At 39.6% G+C, this 20,392-nt stretch overlaps 1 protein-coding gene across 5 annotated transcripts in view; it reads right to left on the bottom strand.

Moving 5' to 3' along the window:
- The window catches only part of LOC138751799 (uncharacterized protein C10orf67, mitochondrial-like), a 207,618-nt gene that overhangs the window by 128,252 nt on the left and 58,974 nt on the right, over window positions 1–20,392 (bottom strand). For all 5 annotated transcript variants that reach the window (XM_069914605.1, XM_069914606.1, XM_069914604.1 and 2 more), the window contains 4 exons: window positions 17,265–17,412; window positions 16,015–16,073; window positions 15,639–15,704; window positions 4,451–4,504 (listed from right to left, as the gene is read on the bottom strand). In XM_069914605.1, coding sequence (XP_069770706.1) covers window positions 4,451–4,504; window positions 15,639–15,704; window positions 16,015–16,073; window positions 17,265–17,412 — 327 coding nt within the window. The remainder of the gene's footprint in view (window positions 1–4,450; window positions 4,505–15,638; window positions 15,705–16,014; window positions 16,074–17,264; window positions 17,413–20,392) is intronic.

Below are 20,392 nucleotides of genomic sequence, written 5' to 3'. Positions count from 1 at the left end.
TTACCCAATATTAATTCCCCCCTTCTCATCTTAAAAGAGTCCTATGTTCACTTTATCTACCCTTTTCCACTTTGAATAATTACAAAAACCTTTCATTATCATTGTTATATTTTGTGCTAGTTTATTCATAAACTACCTTTCCCTTCTTTCCTGCTTGGTTATTGGTTCTTCCTAATTTTCCAGTTTCCCACTACTCTTTGTCACTTTGTAGCATAAGTTTTTAATTTGTTTCCTTCCTTTGTTACCAAAGTCTGACTCTCCTTTTCCTTACTATTCTTGTTTTTAACTGGAATATACTTCTGTTGTGCAATGTGAAAAATCTCTGAACAAGAATAGCCTACACTACCCCACATCTCTCAACTTGTTGGAGTCTCCTTTGTTTACACATATTAATTACACACACACACACACACACACACACACACACACACACACACACACACACACACACACACACACACACACACACATCCAAAAATATAAGAAAAAGAAAAATATACTGTACAGGTACAGAGTAATTACAATGTATCCTAATGATAAATAAACAGACAGAATTCAATATTATATCTTGTTCCTGCAGAAAAAAAACTAAATAAAAAGAGACCATGACTAAATAATCCTAAATATATAGTCCCTAAATGAAAACAGAAAGAAAAAGTCGCTGGGACGCCTTAAACCACCAAAAAGGTAACAGTAATGGTACATTGGTAAATTGCCCTTATAGTAAGTTCAGGAAGCGATCATAAACATTTTGCATGTTATATACAAAATAAATCACTGTATTATTCATTTAACATTAAAATATTCCATAAAAGTGTGCCACAATTTTCCAAACTTCTAATTCTCAAGGTTTAAGCATGATAAGTTTTGAGTCCTTCCATCTTAACAAAATAGATCTTCGAGCCATTAAAGTGGCAAAAACTATCACGTGGCAATCCGACACCAATATTCGACCGTTCTCTATCACCACATCAAATAAAGCTGTAATGGGATGAGGTTGCTTAGTAACCGAGAAAATATGGGAAAATGCATTAAAAATTTCCTTCCAATTATGATCTAATGTTGAACAAGACCTAAACATATGAAATAAGGAAGCGACCCCATTATATGACATCTGTCACATAAAAGGTAGATAGTAGGAAAACTCTTAGCTAATTTATCTTTGGATAAATGTGCTCCATGTACTATCTTGAATTGAATAAGTGACTGACATGCACAAATGGAAGGGGAATGGACCAATTTTAAACACTTGGTCCATTTATTCTTACAAAGAATAGTTTGTCCCAAGCACTCTTAATTTTATTCATAGAAATGCAACATATTTTAGAAATTAATCCATATATGAATCCTATTAAACCCTTTTGACAAGTATTTAATCAAAAAAATAAGTCAAAATAATTACGATCATGGGAGAACAGAAAAGTTGTAACGGTTTCTCAGAAAATCCCTAACGTGTAAATATCTAAAAAAATGGAAATTAGGGAGATAAAATTTATGTGACACATGCTCAAAAGTCTGTTTATAAATAATATACTGGGTTTTAGATTGTACCCTTGCATCTTGCATTTGTATGAGAAATTCAATAATATTGTACAAAGATCATTAATTTGACCTTGCTAAACAGGAAAGTCTGCAAACATTGGGATTGTAATGCAATACGCAAAAGTGCTAGGGAAACTCAATAGATCATCAGCGTTTATAGGAAGTAAAGGGTAACCAATGTTTTGGGTCTGAGCCCTTCGTTCAAAATGGATATATTCTATGAACTCCTCATCAAGATTGCCTCAACTGACTTGATTCGCCCAACCTACAGTATATGCAATTCCTATTCCATTCTCACGTGCATGAGATATATCTTGGTTTCTTATCTGTGCCTCTGAATTGTTATTATTTGGTGACTGAAAGATAAATCCCAACAGTGTTTTTCCCCCTTACTATTCATAATCACTGCCCAGGTAAATTTAGCATTCTGCTCCTTAGATCTTATAAACAGTTCTCTCTGTTACCCTGTTCTCATCTTTATTCAAGAGAGCTACCCCACCTCCTTTAACCTTTCCAGCTGTCCTTCCAAATTAACAGACAAGAATCATGAACATTACAGCACAGTACAGGCCCTTCGGCCTTCGATGTTGTGCTCACCTATATATACCTAAGAAAAACTAAACCTTCCCGACCTCATAACCCTCTATTTTTTCTTTCATCCATGTTCCTGTCTCAGAGTCTATGGCCCTATTGTTCCATCCTCCATCACCACCCTTCGCTCCAACCCATCCACATAAGTCCCATTTGCCTGCATTTGGCCCATGTCCCTTCTTATCCATGTATCCATCACCTGCCTCACCACATTTCTGTAATGGCCACTAAATTATACCTCTCATACAAGTTCATTGATCTTGTTTCAAATGCTATAGTGATTCAGATAAAGTGCCCTTACCCTCATTGTCCTTTTAGAATATTTGTCTTTTGAATTTGACTTTCAACTTTCTGTACCCCAATTTTATTTTTCCCTTTTCTAACTTTTTGCTATGGTTTTTATATTGCTTTCAACATGGAGACTTATCCCCTTGCTATATTAAAGGTTGACATAGATGCATGTCATGAGGTCGTGCCTGTTGCTACACTGTATAACTCTATGGTTATGACTGAATCCAGATTTAGCCACTTCAAAACAGAAAATAATAAAGTCAAAGTGATAAACCATTTGCAGTTCACAGTTGTTCATTAGGTATCTCAGAAGATAAATAAGCATTAGAGAAGAGAGAAATGTATAATTATTTGTTGGCTTGTGACTGTCATCAGATATTTGCTGTCCATTCACAATTGTTATTAACAACAGGACCTTTAAGAGTCAACTCTACTGGTAACTCTGAAGTCAAATAAGAGTCAGATAGGCCCTTATATTAAATTTCCTTCTTTGAACCAGTAGTTTCATTGTCATGACAATAGTTTGCACTTTTTTAATTCCAGATTTTATTACTTGAACTGAAATTGCCCAGTTGATATGATGGGACTTTGACTTGTGCCTTTATGACAATAATTCTGGACACACAATGTTTATATAGAATTTAATAGAATATATATAGTATAGAACAGCAAGTAATTTCAACCTTAAATCTTTAATTTTGTTCCATATTCCATCATTCACCATCATAGATGTCTGTAAAGTAATTCCATCTTCAGCTGATTTATGATTGTACTTTAGAATATCATTGCTACAAAAGTCACAAGTTCCAGCCACATGACAATAAATATTTTGATTGATTCTTCAGTATAAATCGAAGCTCACAGATTCTGTGTCTCAAATAACTTAAAACAGGAATGACATATTACACCAAATTACTGGTATTTAAATTTCCAAAATAGATATGAACTTCTGTTTCTTATCCATAACCAATAGGCTCTAGATTTACAATAAGATTAGGTAGATTTTCCAAAATCAGAACAACTTTAGGCCAGCTGATTTTGTTTTTTTTCTATAATACTGTGATGCTAGCTCAACAAATCCAAAGTGTGACCATTTGTAATCATGTACGAGGTCACTGTATTTGTCATGAATGATTATTGTGCACTACGTTCATGAGGTTTCTTTAACACAATCATCTTTCCGTTTCTCACAGTTCATTTATAATCAGAACTTACATCATGAAATGAGTCAAATATGCTCAGAGCTTTCAAAATACACTCATTGTTTGCCATGAAGCAAATCCAAATTGTTTCTTTTTGTTGATTTATTATAAGAATTAAGAATCTATACAGAACTACAAAAGATTTCAGTGTACATGTTATCTCTCAAGAACAGCGTATTGTTAAAAATTAAATTGAGTTTAGGTACTTACACCCTTCTTTTTGAAAAGAAAACTATCCCTATCCATTTTTAGTAGTTTGCCTCTCCTATCATGCACCCCTTTTCTGTTGGGAGGGCAAAATGATGTAGTACAGAATTATCTATGTTGATTGGCTAATAGATGATTCAAACTGTGTCGGAACAAATTCTTATCAGCTTGCTTAATTCATTCTGGATTTCTAAAGAAGATTTTACATCTACTAAAGATAAATTTCCTTCCCAAAATAGTCAGAAATAGTCCAGTGCTTGATAACAACTGATGCCTTTTATTTACATGTCATGACTGTTCAAAGTGGATTACCAATGGAACTGTTGTGAAAAGATTATTGAGCTCCAACCTAACTGCTTTAATACCGATAAATGTACAAACAGAGCTTTTAATTTTACATTGTGACCCTTTGTTCCAAATCAGGATATTTTATATACCAATCATTCTTTATTAATACTATCATGTCAGATACACTCTACCATAAATTTCCTCATAAAAGTTTTTATTTAGAACAAGGATATCCATTTTAAAAAAAATCACAACTTCTGACAGGCTAACCAAACCATTACAATACACACCTTTACAATTCTTCTATAACTAAGAAGTGGGCCACTTACCTTCAGCAAAGTAACATGCAACATATTCTCCATTTGTGATTTCTGTAGTTCCAACTGTCAGTAGAAGACATGAAGAAATGTTAAGTGTAGTACATCAGTTCCTTCTCAATAGATTTCTAGAAAATCTATAGCTGACTAGAATTGTTGATAGTCAGAGGTATATTCATGTTTTGATAAAATAGACTAGAAAAGTGGCAAAATCAGTTTAATCCAGACAAATGCGAGGTAATACATTTTATGAATAAAATGGTCAGGCTTTAGTGAGTATACAGAGTATGTATACAATGGAGTTATTGGCCACATCATATGAGGCATTGAATGGAGAAGTCAGGAGTCTATGCTCCAGCTTTTCAAAACCTTGCTCACACCTCAGCTGGAGTACTGTGTGCTTGCTCACAAAGGTGAGAAAGCATGTTATAGGCTGGAGAGGATGCAGAGGAGATTCACCAGGATGAAACTGTTTTATTTAAGAAAGGATGTATTGACGTTAGCATTCAGAGGAAGTTCACATGGATGATTCAGGCAATGAAAGGATTATCATAAAAGGAATGTTTGGTGGCTCTTTGCTATACTTGGTGGAATTTAGGAGAATGAGGGTATCTCATTGAAACATTTTAAATGTTGAAAGGCTTGAACAGAGCAGATGCAGAAAGGTGTTTCCCGTGGTGGGAGAATCTAGGGCAAGAGGGCACAACTTCAGGGCATCCACTTAGAATAGAGATGCAGAGGATTTCTTTTAGCCAGATGGTGATGAATCCATGGAATTTGTTGCCACAAGCAGTTGTGGAGGCCAAGTTATTTAAGGCAGAGATCGATAGGTTCTTGATTGTCCAGGGAATCAAAGGTTATGGGAGAAGACTGGGCATAGGGCTGAGTGGGAAAATCAGCCTATGATTGAATGGTGGGGCAGTCCCAATGGCCTGAATAGCCTATTTCAATCCTATGTCTTATGATCTTATGGTTATGAGGTGAAAATGGAGAAATATTGAGGTAAATAAAATCATGAGAGATATCGATAAGGTAGATTGCAGTGAACTTTTCCACATATTAGAGATAGATGAAATTGTAGGACACAGGTTTAGGGTAAGGGAAGAGATTCAGAGTGCATATAAGAGGAACTTTCTTCACCTCGAGTGGCAAGTACCTGGAATGAACAATCTGAGAGTGGTTGAAGATGGCTTGTTGATGAGTACCTAGATGAGCATTTGGATCACTAAAGCATACAAGTCAATGATTAGCGGTGGGGTTAATATTGAAAGATGCCCACAGGTCAACCTCGAGAGTTTGGCCAAATGGCCTTTTTTTTATGCTGAAACAAGCCATGAAAGACCTCAACAATGAAGACGCTGTTTACATCCGGTACCGCACGGATGGCAGTCTCTTCAATCTGAGGCGCCTGCAAGCTCACACCAAGACACAAGAGCAACTTGTCCGTGAACTACTCTTTGCAGACGATGCCGCTTTAGTTGCCCATTCAGAACCAGCTCTTCAGCGCTTGACGTCTGTTTTGCGGAAACTGCCAAAATGTTTGGCCTGGAAGTCAGCCTGAAGAAGACTGAGGTCCTCCATCAGCCAGCTCCCCACCATGACTACCAGCCCCCCCCACATCTCCATCGGGCACACAAAACTCAAAACGGTCAACCAGTTTACCTATCTCGGCTGCACCATTTCATCGGATGCAAGGATCGACAACGAGATAGACAACAGAATCGCCAAGGCAAATAGTGACTTTGGAAGACTACACAAAAGAGTCTGGAAAAACAACCAACTGAAAAACCTCACAAAGATAAGCGTATACAGAGCCGTTGTCACACTCACACTCTTGTTCGGCTCTGAATCATGGGTCCTCTACTGGCATCACCTACGGCTCCTAGAACGCTTCCACCAGCATTGTCTCCGCTCCATCCTCAACGTTCATTGGAGCGACTTCATCCCTAACGTCGAAGTACTCGAGATGGCAGAGGCCGACAGCATCGAATCCACGCTGCTGAAGATCCAACTGCGCTGGGCAGGTCACATCTCCAGAATGGAGGACCATCGCCTTCCCAAGATCGTGTTATATGGCGAGCTCTCCACTGGCCACCGTGACAGAGGTGCAAGGACTGCCTAAAGAAATCTCTTGGTGCCTGCCACATTGACCACCGCCAGTGGGCTGATATCGCCTCAAACCGTGCATCTTGGTGCCTCACAGTTCGGCAGGCAGCAACCTCCTTTGAAGAAGACCGCAGAGCCCACCTCACTGACAAAAGACAAAGGAGGAAAAACCCAACACCCAACCCCAACCAACCAATTTTCCCCTGCAACCGCTGCAACCGTGTCTGCCTGTCCCGCATCGGACTTGTCAGCCACAAACGAGCCTGCAGCTGACGTGGACATTTACCCCTCCATAAATCTTCGTCTGCGAAGCCAAGCCAAAGAAGATAAAGAGGAATGATTTTTATAAATTTATTAAGAGACAGATAGAAATATTTTGTGAAAACAATCTTCCTTCCACTGATAACAGTTTTCTAATATGAAATACACTTAAAGCTTATCTGAAGGGACAAATTATTTCCTACACTAAAAATTTTAAGAGAGAATATGCAAGAGACTTAAATGGTCTAGAGAAGGATTCAACAAAACTGGAAAAAGAATATCAGATAGCAGGAATACAAGAAAAATGTAGAATATTAAAGAACAAAAAGTTACAATATATTATACTCTATATTATGCCTGTCCCGCATCGGACTTGTCAGCCACAAACGAGCCTGCACCTGACGTGGATATTACCCCTTCATAAATTTTCGTCCGCGAAGCCAAGCCAAAGAAAGAAGATCATTGTATGACTCTAAAATTTGAATTTCATCCATTTTTGGTGTGATGAATGGGTGGAATACTCATCTTTAATAATTTATTAATATTGCTTTCTACTCTTTTAGAAGAATTTGAGGTCAACTTCTGTGTTCAAAGCTGGCAGCTTGCTGAGCTTTCTTCCCACTGAGCCCTGTTAAACACCTATCTCCATTGTAGTTTCTTAGATTGCTATGAACATGAGGAACCATGGAAACTGGAGAAGGAGAAGGAGGAAATGAGAGGGTAAATAAGAATTGGAAGAATGCTGGAATATTTGATAGTGAGGCTCTTTCATTTTCTAGAACCATGGAAGAAAAACAGGCCATTTGATGACCTGCTCTCATTCCATAACCCTCCAGACCACTCCTATCCATGTTATTTATCCAATTTATTTTTAAAACTCAACATTGAATCTGCATTCACTACAGCTCATTCCATTCTCCAACTACTCTCTGAGTGAAAAACTTTCCCCTAATGTCCTCCTTATACCTCTCCCCTTTCAGCCTAAAGCTATGATCTCTTGTATTTATCTCCCCCAATCTAAGTGGAAACATCCTACTTTGTCTATACCCCTCATAATCTTATAAATCTCTATCAAGTCTCCCCTCATTCTTCTTCGTTTCAAGGAGTATAGTCCTAACCTGTTTAATCTTTCCCAGTAACTCAACTACTGAAGACCTGGCAACATCTTAGTAAATCTTCTCTGGACTCTTTCAATCTTTTCTGCTACTGAGCTGTACACAATATTCTAAGTGTGGCCTCAACATAACATCCCAAGTTCTATACTCAATACTTGGATTTATAAAGGTCAAGATGCCAAAAGCTTTCTTTACAACCCTGTCCACATGTTCTAATCAACGCATTAAATATCAGTGCTGCATATTAATAAGTACTACTTGCCAGTGCTGTTCATTTTTCAGAGTATAATTACTTTCATGGAAAAAGAATATGATCCAGCTAATTTTCTGTAAGGAAAATTACACCCGAAGCTGACTGTTACTGCCCTTAAAACTGGTCATACTTAAAATTTCTGAAGGTATTTTCCAAAAAATCATTGGAATCACTTATAAATCTTGCCCTGAGGTGAGAATCTTTCTCACTATGGAATGTACAAGAGTTATTTGAGAGAATTCAGTGCTGAATGAGTTGTACAAAAGATCTGTGTTAAGATCAGAGGAATTTTGAACTTACATCGATGACCTAAATTCAGACAAAATGCAAGTTCAAAACTAGAAGGCACAATGGACAATAAGATATTATCCAGGATTGTGTGATCACAGGACGGTCAAATGGAAATTTATCAAAAAGATAATGATAATCATGGATGACTCTTAATCTACATAGAGACAAGAAAAAAAGATGTCCTGGATGAAGAGTTTTTAGGGAGTTTTATTTGCAATAGTTCCTGAGAATAACATAATATGGAGACCCAAGAGAAAGCTATACAAGAACTAGTGATGTGCAATAAGATACTGTAGGGTGCGTGCTACCACGAAGTGTGGAAAGAAGACACACACGAGGAGTTGAAGTCAAAGACTGATTTAATGCATATATTGACTCCTCTCTGCTGACGTTGGGAGTGATGTCATGGCAGCGCCGATCTCCAACTGGGCCACGTTCCTGCTGTTGCTTGCTGTTTCCTGCCATGTGGGTGGTCACCTGGGACGAAGGTCGTTGGCCCCATGAGGTCTGCGTGGTGGCCGTGTTCGTCGGCAATTTTGTGTACCAGTCACGTCCTGGTTAGCAGGGGCACTACATGACCCCTCCCTCCCAAGAACGAGTGATCGGAGCATTGTTCGCTGCTTTCAGTGGCCTACCTCTGTGATATGGGGGCTGCGAGGAGACCGGCTGGCTCATGTCCAAGTGTGCTGGTTTGAGACAATTGATAGCGAACGTCTCATCCCTACCATTGATATCCAGCACACATGTTGATCTGTTGTGTCTGTTTACTTTATACAGCCCCTCATACAGCCATTGCAGAGGTGTTCGGTGTGCTCCCCTTTGCATGAAAACATACTCACAGACTTCTAAGTCTTTGGGGATGTAGATTTTGGTCTGGCTGTGCAGCGGAGACTGTGGAGGTGCTAGAGTGCCCAGTTTGTCCCTCGGCTTAGTCAAGGAGGCCATGGGATCTTCCAGGTCCTTGGCGATGGCTCAGAACTCTCCCTGTATTATCAGTGCTGCACCATATACATCTCAGCTGCAGAGGCGTGAAAGTCTTCTTTTGGTGCAATGCAGATCCCCAGGAGGACTCGGTAACTCGTCTCTCAAGTTCAGCTCCTTGAATTGAGCCATCAAGGACCCCTTTAGGAGCCTGTGGATCTGCTTCACCAACCCATTGGCCTGAGGGTGATAAGCCGTGGTATGGTGGACCTGGGTTCCCAGCAACTTGGCCATCACGCAGAGCCCCGAAATGAACTGTATACCTCTAAGAGGTGATATGCTCAGGAACTCTGAACCTCAACACCCAGGTGTTAATCAGTGCCTTGGTGCAGATCTCGGTGGTTGTATCAGCCAGTGCGACCACCTCCAGCCACCTCATAGAGTAGTCAATTATAGTAAGGAGATATCTCACTTCTCAGGAGATTGGCAGTGGCCCTACAATGTCAATATAGATGTGGCTGAAATGATGTCAAGCTGTCTCAAAAGTCGGGGGGGGGGGGTGGTGGGCGCCTGTGACTTGACATGCATCTGCACTTTTGAAAACACCTGTGCCCCTTCTAGGTTTGTGGTAAAGTCTTGGATGTGGAGCAGAGTGTACCTGTTGGGTGTGTTTGCCTTGATGAGGTGGCGATAGCCTCCACCCTCCTGCTGTCTTCAGAACCATATGCAGAGGGGAGGCTCAGGGGCTGTCAGAATGCTGCACTATCCTCAGCTCTTCCTTTTTTTTGGCAAGGGTGAGGTTCTCGGGGGGGAGGCGACGAGCCCTGATGAGGGTGTGCTGTCTTACTCCATGCTTTGGCTTGGCAGTGGAAAACTAAGGGAACTCTGCTAGGATCTGTGTGAATGAGTTATCGGATAGCATAACAAAGTTGAGGTGGGGGTCAGGTAACTTGGCTTCCTCCAGGGGCATGGTTTGAAAAGTCCTGGCGTGACCAGCAAGCAGTCGGCTCGCAGGAAGTCTGCTCTCAGGAGAGCTTGCACTACAGCCGCAATCGTGAATGTCCATGTGAATCAGTTGCTGCTGAAGTAGAGGGGGATGGTGCGGGTGCTGAACATTGGTATGGTGGTGCTGTTTGCTGCCCCCTCAGTATTGGGCCAGGTTTGCTGTTCTGGGTGTTGTAGGCTGGGGGGGGGGGGGGGGGGGGGGGGGGGGGGAGGACATTTATTTTGGCGCTGGTGTCCACAAGGAAGCTCCTTCCTGACAAGAGAGTCCCAGATATGGAGGAGACTGTCACATTGGCCAACTGCCACAGTCATTAAAGATGGTTGGCCATGGGGTTTCCCTGAACCGCACAGCTTTGACAGACGCCCGCACTCCATTGCTGATAATAATAGCAATACTGTTGGGTCGGAGGGTCCACTGCCTCTCTGTTTGCTGTGGCCTTGTTGCCAGCTGTATACAGTTCAGTGAGCTCACCACGTAGTAGTAACCTGTGTCGTTGGCGTTGATCTGTCGAAGGTGGAACTGGGACTTGGCCTGTTCGAAACACATGTGATTGCGACACCCAGAAAATTGACAGCTTCAATGAAACCGCATGAAGAGCTGCTTGTTCCGTCATCTTCGGATCCCACTGCCGGTTGGACCTGTCGGGGTCACCAATGTGTGGGTGTGCTACTGCAAAGTGTGGAAAGAAGACACACACGAGGAGTTGAAGTAGAAGACTAATTTATTGTACTGCAACTCTGTTTATATTAATTCCTTGTTGCTGACATTGGGAATAACCGTCACGGCAGCGCCAGCCTCTGACTGGGCGGCGTTCCCACCATTGCTTGCTGTTTCCTGCCATGCGGGTGGTCACCTGGAGCGAAGGTCGCTGCTTTCATCGGCCATTTTGTGTTCCAGGACGCATCCCAGTTAGCAGGCCGCTACATAACGATTAATTAATGTAAAGGCACTTGGAAGCATAAGTGCTTATAATATGATTGTGTTTTACATTCATTTTGAGGGAGAGAAGAATTGGTTCTGGGGTAGTATCTTAAACTTAAAAGTACATATGACATTAGCAAAGCAGAGCGAGCTGAAGAGAACTGGCAAATTAGGTGAAAGGATCAGTTGAGATGAAGTGGCATGAATTATGAGGATCTTTTAGAGTACACAGAATAGATACAAATTCCAAGGGGAGAATCCAACATCTGTGATTTACTAAAAAAGATGGAAAGAAAACATTTCATGGTGCATTTCATGTTTTTATAAATCTCTATAAGATCCACCTCCAGTGAACAAAATGCCAACCTATCCAGCCTCTCCTTACAGTCCTGCTAACGTTCTTGTGCATCTTTTTAGCACACTCTCCAGCTTAATTATATCTTTCATATGGCTGGATGACCAGAACTGGGCACAATATTCCAAGTGTGTGTGATCTTAACAATGTCTTGTCACATGAGATGGGCAATCAAATGCTGGTTCAGCCTGTGCAGCCCACATCTTTATACAGAATAATAAACAGATAACTATGGGAGTTTGTGGGCTTTTAATGGATGTTTGTGATGGAGATGGAAAGATTTAGCGAGGGAAGAATCGAAGATGGTCTCAGTGAAGGGGAAGTCAAGGTGGGAAAAGTTAGCAAAAATTACACTTTTGATTTCCATACGAATGTAGGAAGCAGCAACAATACATTCTCTGGGAAATGAGTTGCGGGGGCCGAATAGGATTGAAATAAAGTTTGTTCTATGTGTCCTACAAGAAGAGATATGTAGCTTGATAATTAATGCAATGGATTTAATTTAACAAAAATATGAGAGAGATAGAAAGCAGGAAACTGCAGGCCAGTTAGCTTAAAACGTATCAAAAGAAAAATGTTAGAAACAATTATTAAAGACTTATATCAGAGCACTAAATTAAAGGGAATCAGCTAAAGTCAAGATGGTTTCATCAGAGGGAATGATAGGCATGGACCACAGGCCTGGTGGGCTACAGGACTGTTTCTTGCTATGTAACTTTATGAAACTCTTATGAATATATTAGTAGGTGCTGCAGCTAAAGAAGAATTGGTGGATGCACCTGTACCAAGATTTCCACAAGGTATTTGATAAGATTGACAGTTATGGTAGAAAGCAAAAGCTCAGAATGAAGGAATGATATATTAATGCGTACAGAGCATCACTTGATTAACAGGAAAGAGAGAATAGGCTTAAATGTTTTTCCTTTGGTTGGTTAAAGATCAACTTATACAAATAATTTGGATGGTTGCTAAAAATTTGCTGATGGCAAAATAAAGTAGAAAAGCTAGTCGTGAAGAGAATATAAAGAGGCAACAATAAATATACAGTTAATAGGTTAAGTGGGTATAAGCAAAAATCTTACAAATTAAATATAAAGTGGGAAAATAAGAAATGGTCTATTTCGCCAGGAAAAATAAAGAAGTGTGGCAGCCCACAACCGCGGAGATCAGGCTGGCACAACGTGCGGTAATAAAAAGCAGCATAACTCACTAACGCAAACCCAAGTATAACGAACCGGCACGGTTGGAAGCTGGGGCAATACAAGACCAGGAGCCCTAAAATGGCGCTGACCAGGCTGCCCAGCTACCAGAGTAACACCATGCTGGGAAAGAAGGGTATTCATATGCAAGAATGTTCCCGTGGGCGGGGATCCCGTTTTTGTTATTCATGCGGCTGATGTCAGCCAATCAACCAAATGGCGGGAACTCCAACTGTATAAAAGGAGCATTTCCAGCCTCAATAAAGTCAGAGCTTAACCTCCCACACTGCAAGTGTGTGAGTTTCTTCGTAGCAGACGGCTACAGCAGTACATTTTTGAATGGTGAAAGAATGTGGAAGCTTGAGCTACAGAGGGATTTGGGTGGTCTTGTGCATGATTTGCAAATAGCTAGTATACATTTAGAGTGAGAAATTAGGAAAGCTGTCAGAATATTACTGTTTGTAACTATGAGAATTGAATATTAAAAGGTGGAATTTATATTTATAAGGATGGAATTATTGCCTAGACCACACCTGGCAGAGTGTGTACGGAATTGGTCTCCTTATTGAAGTAAGCTTGTAAATGTAATGGAAGCAGGTTGAAGAAAATGTGCTCAGCTAATTCTAGAATGTCATCTGAGGAAGATTTACAAGAAGACAGGCTTGTAGAGAAGTGAGAGGAGACTTGACTCAAATAGATTTGGGTGTTTTCTGTTCAACGAGAATCAATGAGTGCGTAAGAGAATATTATGTTTTGTGGTATAATGTAAATGTGCATCTTTTAAACAGACAACGAAGGTTTAACAAGCCTTGGAATCATTTAGATTTTATTTTTTGTTTTAAAATGATCATCATTGTCAGGTTACAACTGACAACTAGATATTATTTTAAAGCATAATCTGCTGCACAGGATTCATTTAGGATTATGCTGAAGTAATTTAATTTTTCTATCTCTCGGGCTAAAAGTGCTTTATAGAATAGTTATACTCTGAAATTAGGTTCCTCAAAACTTGAACCACATTGCACACTTAACACAAGGGTCTGAGAAGAATTTCTACCCCGTGAGTCCAATGCCAGATAAATAAACTGTAGCTTGTAAGGTAAAACATCATGAGATGGGAATGTGTAGGGAGTTACCCTGTACAGGGCAGTAACAAGAAGGGGAGGTGTCCTTGTACTCCTGTTAGGTAAAACATCATGAGATGGGAATGTACAGGGCTGTAACAAGATGTGAATGCATCCTTGTACTTACAAGATAAGAGAGACATTGATGAATTGAGAGGCAGGAAGCTAGCAGGGAAAGGATAGCAACAGTTTTAGTCATTGGACAAGTAATGATATGATGATGTTCTAAGCACATATCCAAGGGTATAAAAAAATCACCATTTTGCTGATAACGGCAGAATGCATTCTCCGACTAACATGTTTAGTCGCAAGTGTTACAATCCGGTAATAAAGAACAAAGAACCCTGATTTCGACTCAGTCTGGTGTTTGTCTCACTCATTCATGAACAAAGCAGACCTAACAAGCTGTAGAGAAATTGTAATATTGCAGTGGCATTTACCACATTTATTTTTTTTATAAAAAGAATTTCAGAATAGGTACCATCTCTGGAGAGACAAAGTTGTCATTAGTACGGGGTAATCTAAAGGCCCATTTACAGTAGCCATGCTGTAGAATGCACCGTATACAAGAAATAATGTGCTTTGCTGAAAAAAAGTACTTGCAATCAACAAGAGTTTAAAAAAAAATAGTGGCACTGTTGGAAATGCTGAAACGGCAAAGCTGCGGCTGGTTCGGACCCGGGGAGAGTGGGGAGTAGAGACAAGAGTCTACCGCCTAGTCCTACTTCTGATTGCTTTCTACAGGCTTTAAGTAGTCTGTTAAAGCAGCTGACAATGTTTTATTTTAAAATTCTACGACTGGGCTCAATATAGCAACAGCATCGAGGGGTTTCAGACTCTGGGGAAGCAGAGGACTGGCTCAGGCATCAGAAAACAGCAAGGCCAACCCCATTGGAGAACGAAAAGCAGAAGTGACATCCCTACGGGATAATGACCACAGTGGTAGACAAGTGAGGGCGCTGCATGCTGAAGGACACCAGGCAATGGGCTGTTGGTGATGAGGCAAATAACCCAGGCTGTGGGCTGCTAGAGATTGGCTGAAGGAGAACCAATGATCGGAATCGTGATGCAAAAGACTGAAGCTTTCCTCATCATGTTGGAGGTTTGGATTGCCAATGGTTTGGATTGGTCTGTGTGGCACCATTGGAGACAAATCTATGGATGCTCAAGGGACTCTCAAGAGACTCTCTTTTCTCTGACTGTAAAGGATGACAGACTATTTCTGTTGACAGCAGACTAAATGCAATTTTATGTAATATTATATTTGTTTTATTACATGACATTAAAAGAATATTGAATATAAAATTTACATATCAAATTAGCAAAGGTAGTCTTGAAGTTCATTGAATATATCTGAAATAGTTTCTTCAGAAGATAACTTATGGAACAGTCATGGTATCATGAGTATTTATGTTATAAAATGTGCCTAAGTCTTGAAATATACGGAAATGGTTTCAATTTATGTTTACAGAAGTGAATTTTTCATATCAACTTCATATATGAATTTAACAACATGAATTCAACAATTCTTTTACTTTATTAAATGCATTGTAATATTTATCTTCATAATTACATGTATGTCAAACAATACATTTACTGAAGCCATCTTGTCTTTATGATGATCAATGAATCTTTAACAATAACTCACCATTTGTTTCCCTTTCTGCTTTTCAGTTTCCAATGCTTTTTTCAAGTACTCTTCAGATTGAAGTAACTACAAACAGAGAACGCTGTAAGCAAATATTTCATCATTCAACTGAATAACAAGAAATAACTTTTAATATCGTCATTTATATCTCAACAGAACGGTTAATATTTTGTGTCAATATTTGTAAATGTGCTCCCTTCATAGAAACTTACAATATCATATTTATTTTAAATAACTTTAGAACTCAATCACACTGTGCGTGTGTGTGTGTGTGTGTGTGTGTGTGTGTGTGTGTGTGTGTGTGTGTGTGTGTGTGTGTGTGTGTGTGTGTGTGTGTTAAAGTTAACTAACAACAAATTATATTTATAAACAATACCTTTTGCATTTTGTGGTCAGTATTTGCACTTTTCTCTCTTAGCACTGCAAGTTCCCTTCCTGAAAATGGAGAGCAAACTGTGAAAATCAGATCTTCATATGTCTCATTGCTGAAGGTCAAACGTTGTAGCATACTGGAATCCATACTGGATGGAGGAACTAGCAGGACACTAACCCTGAACACTACCCTTGACCTTCATTGCACTGCCCCTGCTGTTTAGCCGGCTGGTCTAATGGATGTTAGGTAGTAGTTCAAGGGCCAAGTGTGGCTGTGTGCCCAGCCCATGAACGTCGTTGTCTGTTAGTCACAGCCAATACAAAGTGCTTTAGCAGGTGGTTCTTTATCTACTCAAAGCACTTCTCATCAAAAGCAAGACACACCATTAAATTAGCTCACAAGCAGCAATAAGTAATATGGTATCTGTCAAATACAACTTAATATTTTCTTGTACTATATCTAATCAATTAAAATACAAAGAACATTTTTGTAGTTCATTTTCAATTGAAGAGTAAAGCATTCAATTAAAGAGTTCATAGAAAGCCAGCAACAATTTGTTGCAAAAAAGAGGTGTGCATATTACACCTATGTAGTTTAAGTTATCAAAAATAAGTTAATCAAATTGCATATGTATGAATTAAAATTTTCTTAAAATTCCTGGTATATCAAATATTAAATAGCAACTCTGATGAATTTCTTATTGGTACCACCTTTGGATGGATTCATTACACCTCATCCATGTATGAAAACAATCTGAATCTCTTTGGGATAGTCAATATTTCTATACTGGTCAGCGATAAAAGTAGTAAACCAGTAGAAAGAAAGAAAGAAGAGGAGCACTTCATCTTGGAAAAGAATGTGCAACAAATTAAAATACAGTTATCTATTAAGCTTTGACAATAGTTACTAATAATTATTTTTGTATCAGCTTGAGTATGATAACTATGTTTTAGTAAGATTCAAGAAATAACAATATATGTATTGAAGTTTCATAGATAAAAATGAAACAGTTACTATGTGTAAACTAAAGCACCTGTATCATCTGACAGGAAAAAAAAACACCTGTTGAATATTTACTTACTAAAACAAACCTGTAAAAGTACACACCTTGTATTTATCTATACCAGACAACAATGAACAGCCTTTTGTTCTATGGTTAAATTAGATATCACCTAAAAAGCATAATTTGTTGCAGATTTCTCAAGAAAATACTTAATTTCTGCACTCAGTTTATTTGCAGAATCCAACATTACCTAATTCACGTATTTCCATTTCCTTCAAAATGATGGTTTCTGAGATATTTTCAGCATCCTGCACCAATGAGGTAATTTGTTCCTTCAGATCTTGATTTTCTTCAATAAGCTGTTCTTTCTCAAAGTCGTTGTTTAAGTCAAAATTGATCTGGGGAAAAAAAAACACACACAACTCTTTTGTCAGACTAGAAAACAAAAAGCTGAAATGGCAAGCTGTGTAGCCAATATGAAAATGATTCCACAACAGAGCTGTCATCCAACTTTCTGGCTTTTATGAATCATTTGGAATATGAATAGGAAACAAACACAAAAAAGAGAGAAATGTGCAGAGGAGAAAAAAGTAGACCCCTCCAAAACCGAATCTTGGTAAAAAGCCGCTAGTACATTACATACAAAGACAATAATTCATGGAGACATTTTATTGATGAGAATAATACATATCATACTGTTTGTGTGCCCTCATCATTCAGGTCTGTGTATTGTGGTAGTTGTGTCCAGGCAGGCAGCTGTGGCCCATTCACCCACATCCCCCTGTGTGCTCAAGGACTGCTGTCCGTAACTAGGCAGACAGGGGAGTGTGTAGCCGGACAACACCAGGGGTGGCAGAGTGCAGAGCTAGGAAGGGGGCTTGTTGCCATTGTTGCCATTCCTCCCTGACAGTACTGTCACAGTCATAAAGAGCACGTCACATGTCAAAGTAGTGAAGTTTTCAGGCTTGAAGCCACATGGAGTCCATCAGGTCTGCTGATATATACACAGTTGGTTTTCTACTTTGTGATGGAGCCACCCGGAGATAATTCATATTCTGAACATTAACATGGCTTTGCATGCCTGTCACGCGTAGGCTGTGCAGGCGGGTTGATACTGCTGAACACTTTGCTTCAATGTGTGAAAAGAAGTTTTATTCTTCCCTACTGTAAACTTTCAGAATACTTCTACTTAAGCAATACTTTATCCATAATTTGTAAATCAATGTAATTTAATATCATTGCAATTTCATATGTCCCATCCTGCACATAAAAATTCACAAATAAGCTTGTTAGCTTGCATTCATGAGAAGAGTTTGACGCAATGGTACAGTCTTAGTCGTAATCATTACACAGTATTAAGCAATTAAATTATTTATAGCAAAGAGTTCACAATGTCACTTTACTTTTCCAACAATTCAATAAGGTATGGATTAAAAGTTAATCTGGTCAGAAAACATCGAAGTCAGCCTCATGATGTAACAAATATCAGAAATATTTTTCAGCTAATGTTGAATGATGATTACAAATTACAATTACTTTTTTATATTAGATAAATAAGGGATCAGATTCTTTTGACACTGCCCAAATACTGCAAAGGCACAATTGCCTTTCAGGTTTTGGTTTGTGCTTTGAATGACTAATCCTTACCTCTAGCTCCACCATCTGTTTCGGTTAGGAATTACAAATCATTAACTATTCAAGTCTGCAGCAATGAGGACACTCATTAGCAAGACAAACAAAGGGACGGTTTTCTGGAGCTACAGTCATCTGTTACACTTTGAGTGGCAGGTTTTGTGCTGGTGTTCACTGCCATCTGCCCCCAGCAGCAGTCCTGAGCTTCAAAAAAATTAAGAAACTTGCTACATGCAATACAGGCAATAAGAATGATAACCAGCTTTGGCCAAGTGGGAAATACTTCACCGTGATTAACTCATTTTTTTGAGACAAGCTATTAACTAAATTTGCATATATTTTGAATGTAGTTAAAAAGTGTAGATTATTATATTAAAATGGGTGCTTATGTTGCATATATAAATTGCAAATGCCTTGCTGCTCAGTATCACAATAACTGCACATTCTTTTCTCTTTGGCTTGGCTTCGCGGACGAAGATTTATGGAGGGGGTAAAAGTCCACGTCAGCTGCAGGCTCGTTTGTGGCTGACAAGTCCGATGCGGGACAGGCAGACACGGTTGCAGCGGCTGCAGGGGAAAAATGGTTGGTTGGGGTTGGGTGTTGGGTTTTTCCTCCTTTGCCTTTTGTCAGTGAGGTGGGCTCTGCGGTCTTCTTCAAAGGAGGTTGCTGCCCGCCAAACTGTGAGGCGCCAAGATGCACGGTTTGAGGCGATATCAGCCCACTGGCGGTGGTCAATGTGGCAGGCACCAAGAGATTTCTTTAGGCAGTCCTTGTACCTTTTCTTTGGTGCACCTCTGTCACGGTGGCCAGTGGAGAGCTCACCATATAACACGATCTTGGGAAGGCGATGGTCCTCCATTCTGGAGATGTGACCCATCCAGCGCAGCTGGATCTTCAGCAGCGTGGACTCGATGCTGTCGACCTCTGCCATCTCGAGTACTTCGACGTTAGGGATGAAAGCGCTCCAATGGATGTTGAGGATGGAGCGGAGACAACGCTGGTGGAAGCATTCTAGGAGCCGTAGGTGATGCCGGTAGAGGACCCATGATTCGGAGCCGAACAGGAGTGTGGGTATGACAACGGCTCTGTATACGCTTATCTTTGTGAGGTTTTTCAGTTGGTTGTTTTTCCAGACTCTTTTGTGTAGTCTTCCAAAGGCGCTATTTGCCTTGGCGAGTCTGTTGTCTATCTCATTGTCGATCCTTGCATCTGATGATATCAACTGCACATTATTTTGATGGATAATATTTATTGCTACTAGAGTTTCTCTTTAGCTGACAACAACCTCTGATTGCACACTAGAGGTCCCTCTTGTAACTCAATTGCTCATTTTACAGCTTCCAAATTAATTAATTTTTTGAAAACTGATTTTTTTTTTAAAAAAAGATTACAAAGCACACTTACTCCATCGAATCTCCTGGATCCTCTTCAATGGTTCATTTGAAAGTCAACTAATTTCAGTTCAACATTGAACAGTCAGTCCTAAATATATGGTCAAGGCATATATTTGTGCTTAAAACTTGAACCTTCTCATTTAGAAGTGAATGCTGTCACTAGGCTAAGAAGGTGATTATAAAATGATAAATCCTTAAGTATTCTTTTGCCCAAAGCCTCACAGTCCAATGCAATTCTCTCTGGCTAAATTGAAAACATAAATAAAAATGAGTGCATCTCATGTTGAAGAATAAGCTTCTCTCATATGACGGGATATAAAATTTTCTGTGCATTTTTAAAGATAACAAGTA

Source organism: Narcine bancroftii, chromosome 1 (assembly GCF_036971445.1).
Source record: "Narcine bancroftii isolate sNarBan1 chromosome 1, sNarBan1.hap1, whole genome shotgun sequence".
In the NCBI taxonomy this organism is placed as follows: Eukaryota; Metazoa; Chordata; class Chondrichthyes; order Torpediniformes; family Narcinidae; genus Narcine; species Narcine bancroftii.
The sequence above is the reverse complement of the archived record's forward strand: the minus strand, read 5'-3'. Positions and strand labels throughout refer to the sequence as shown.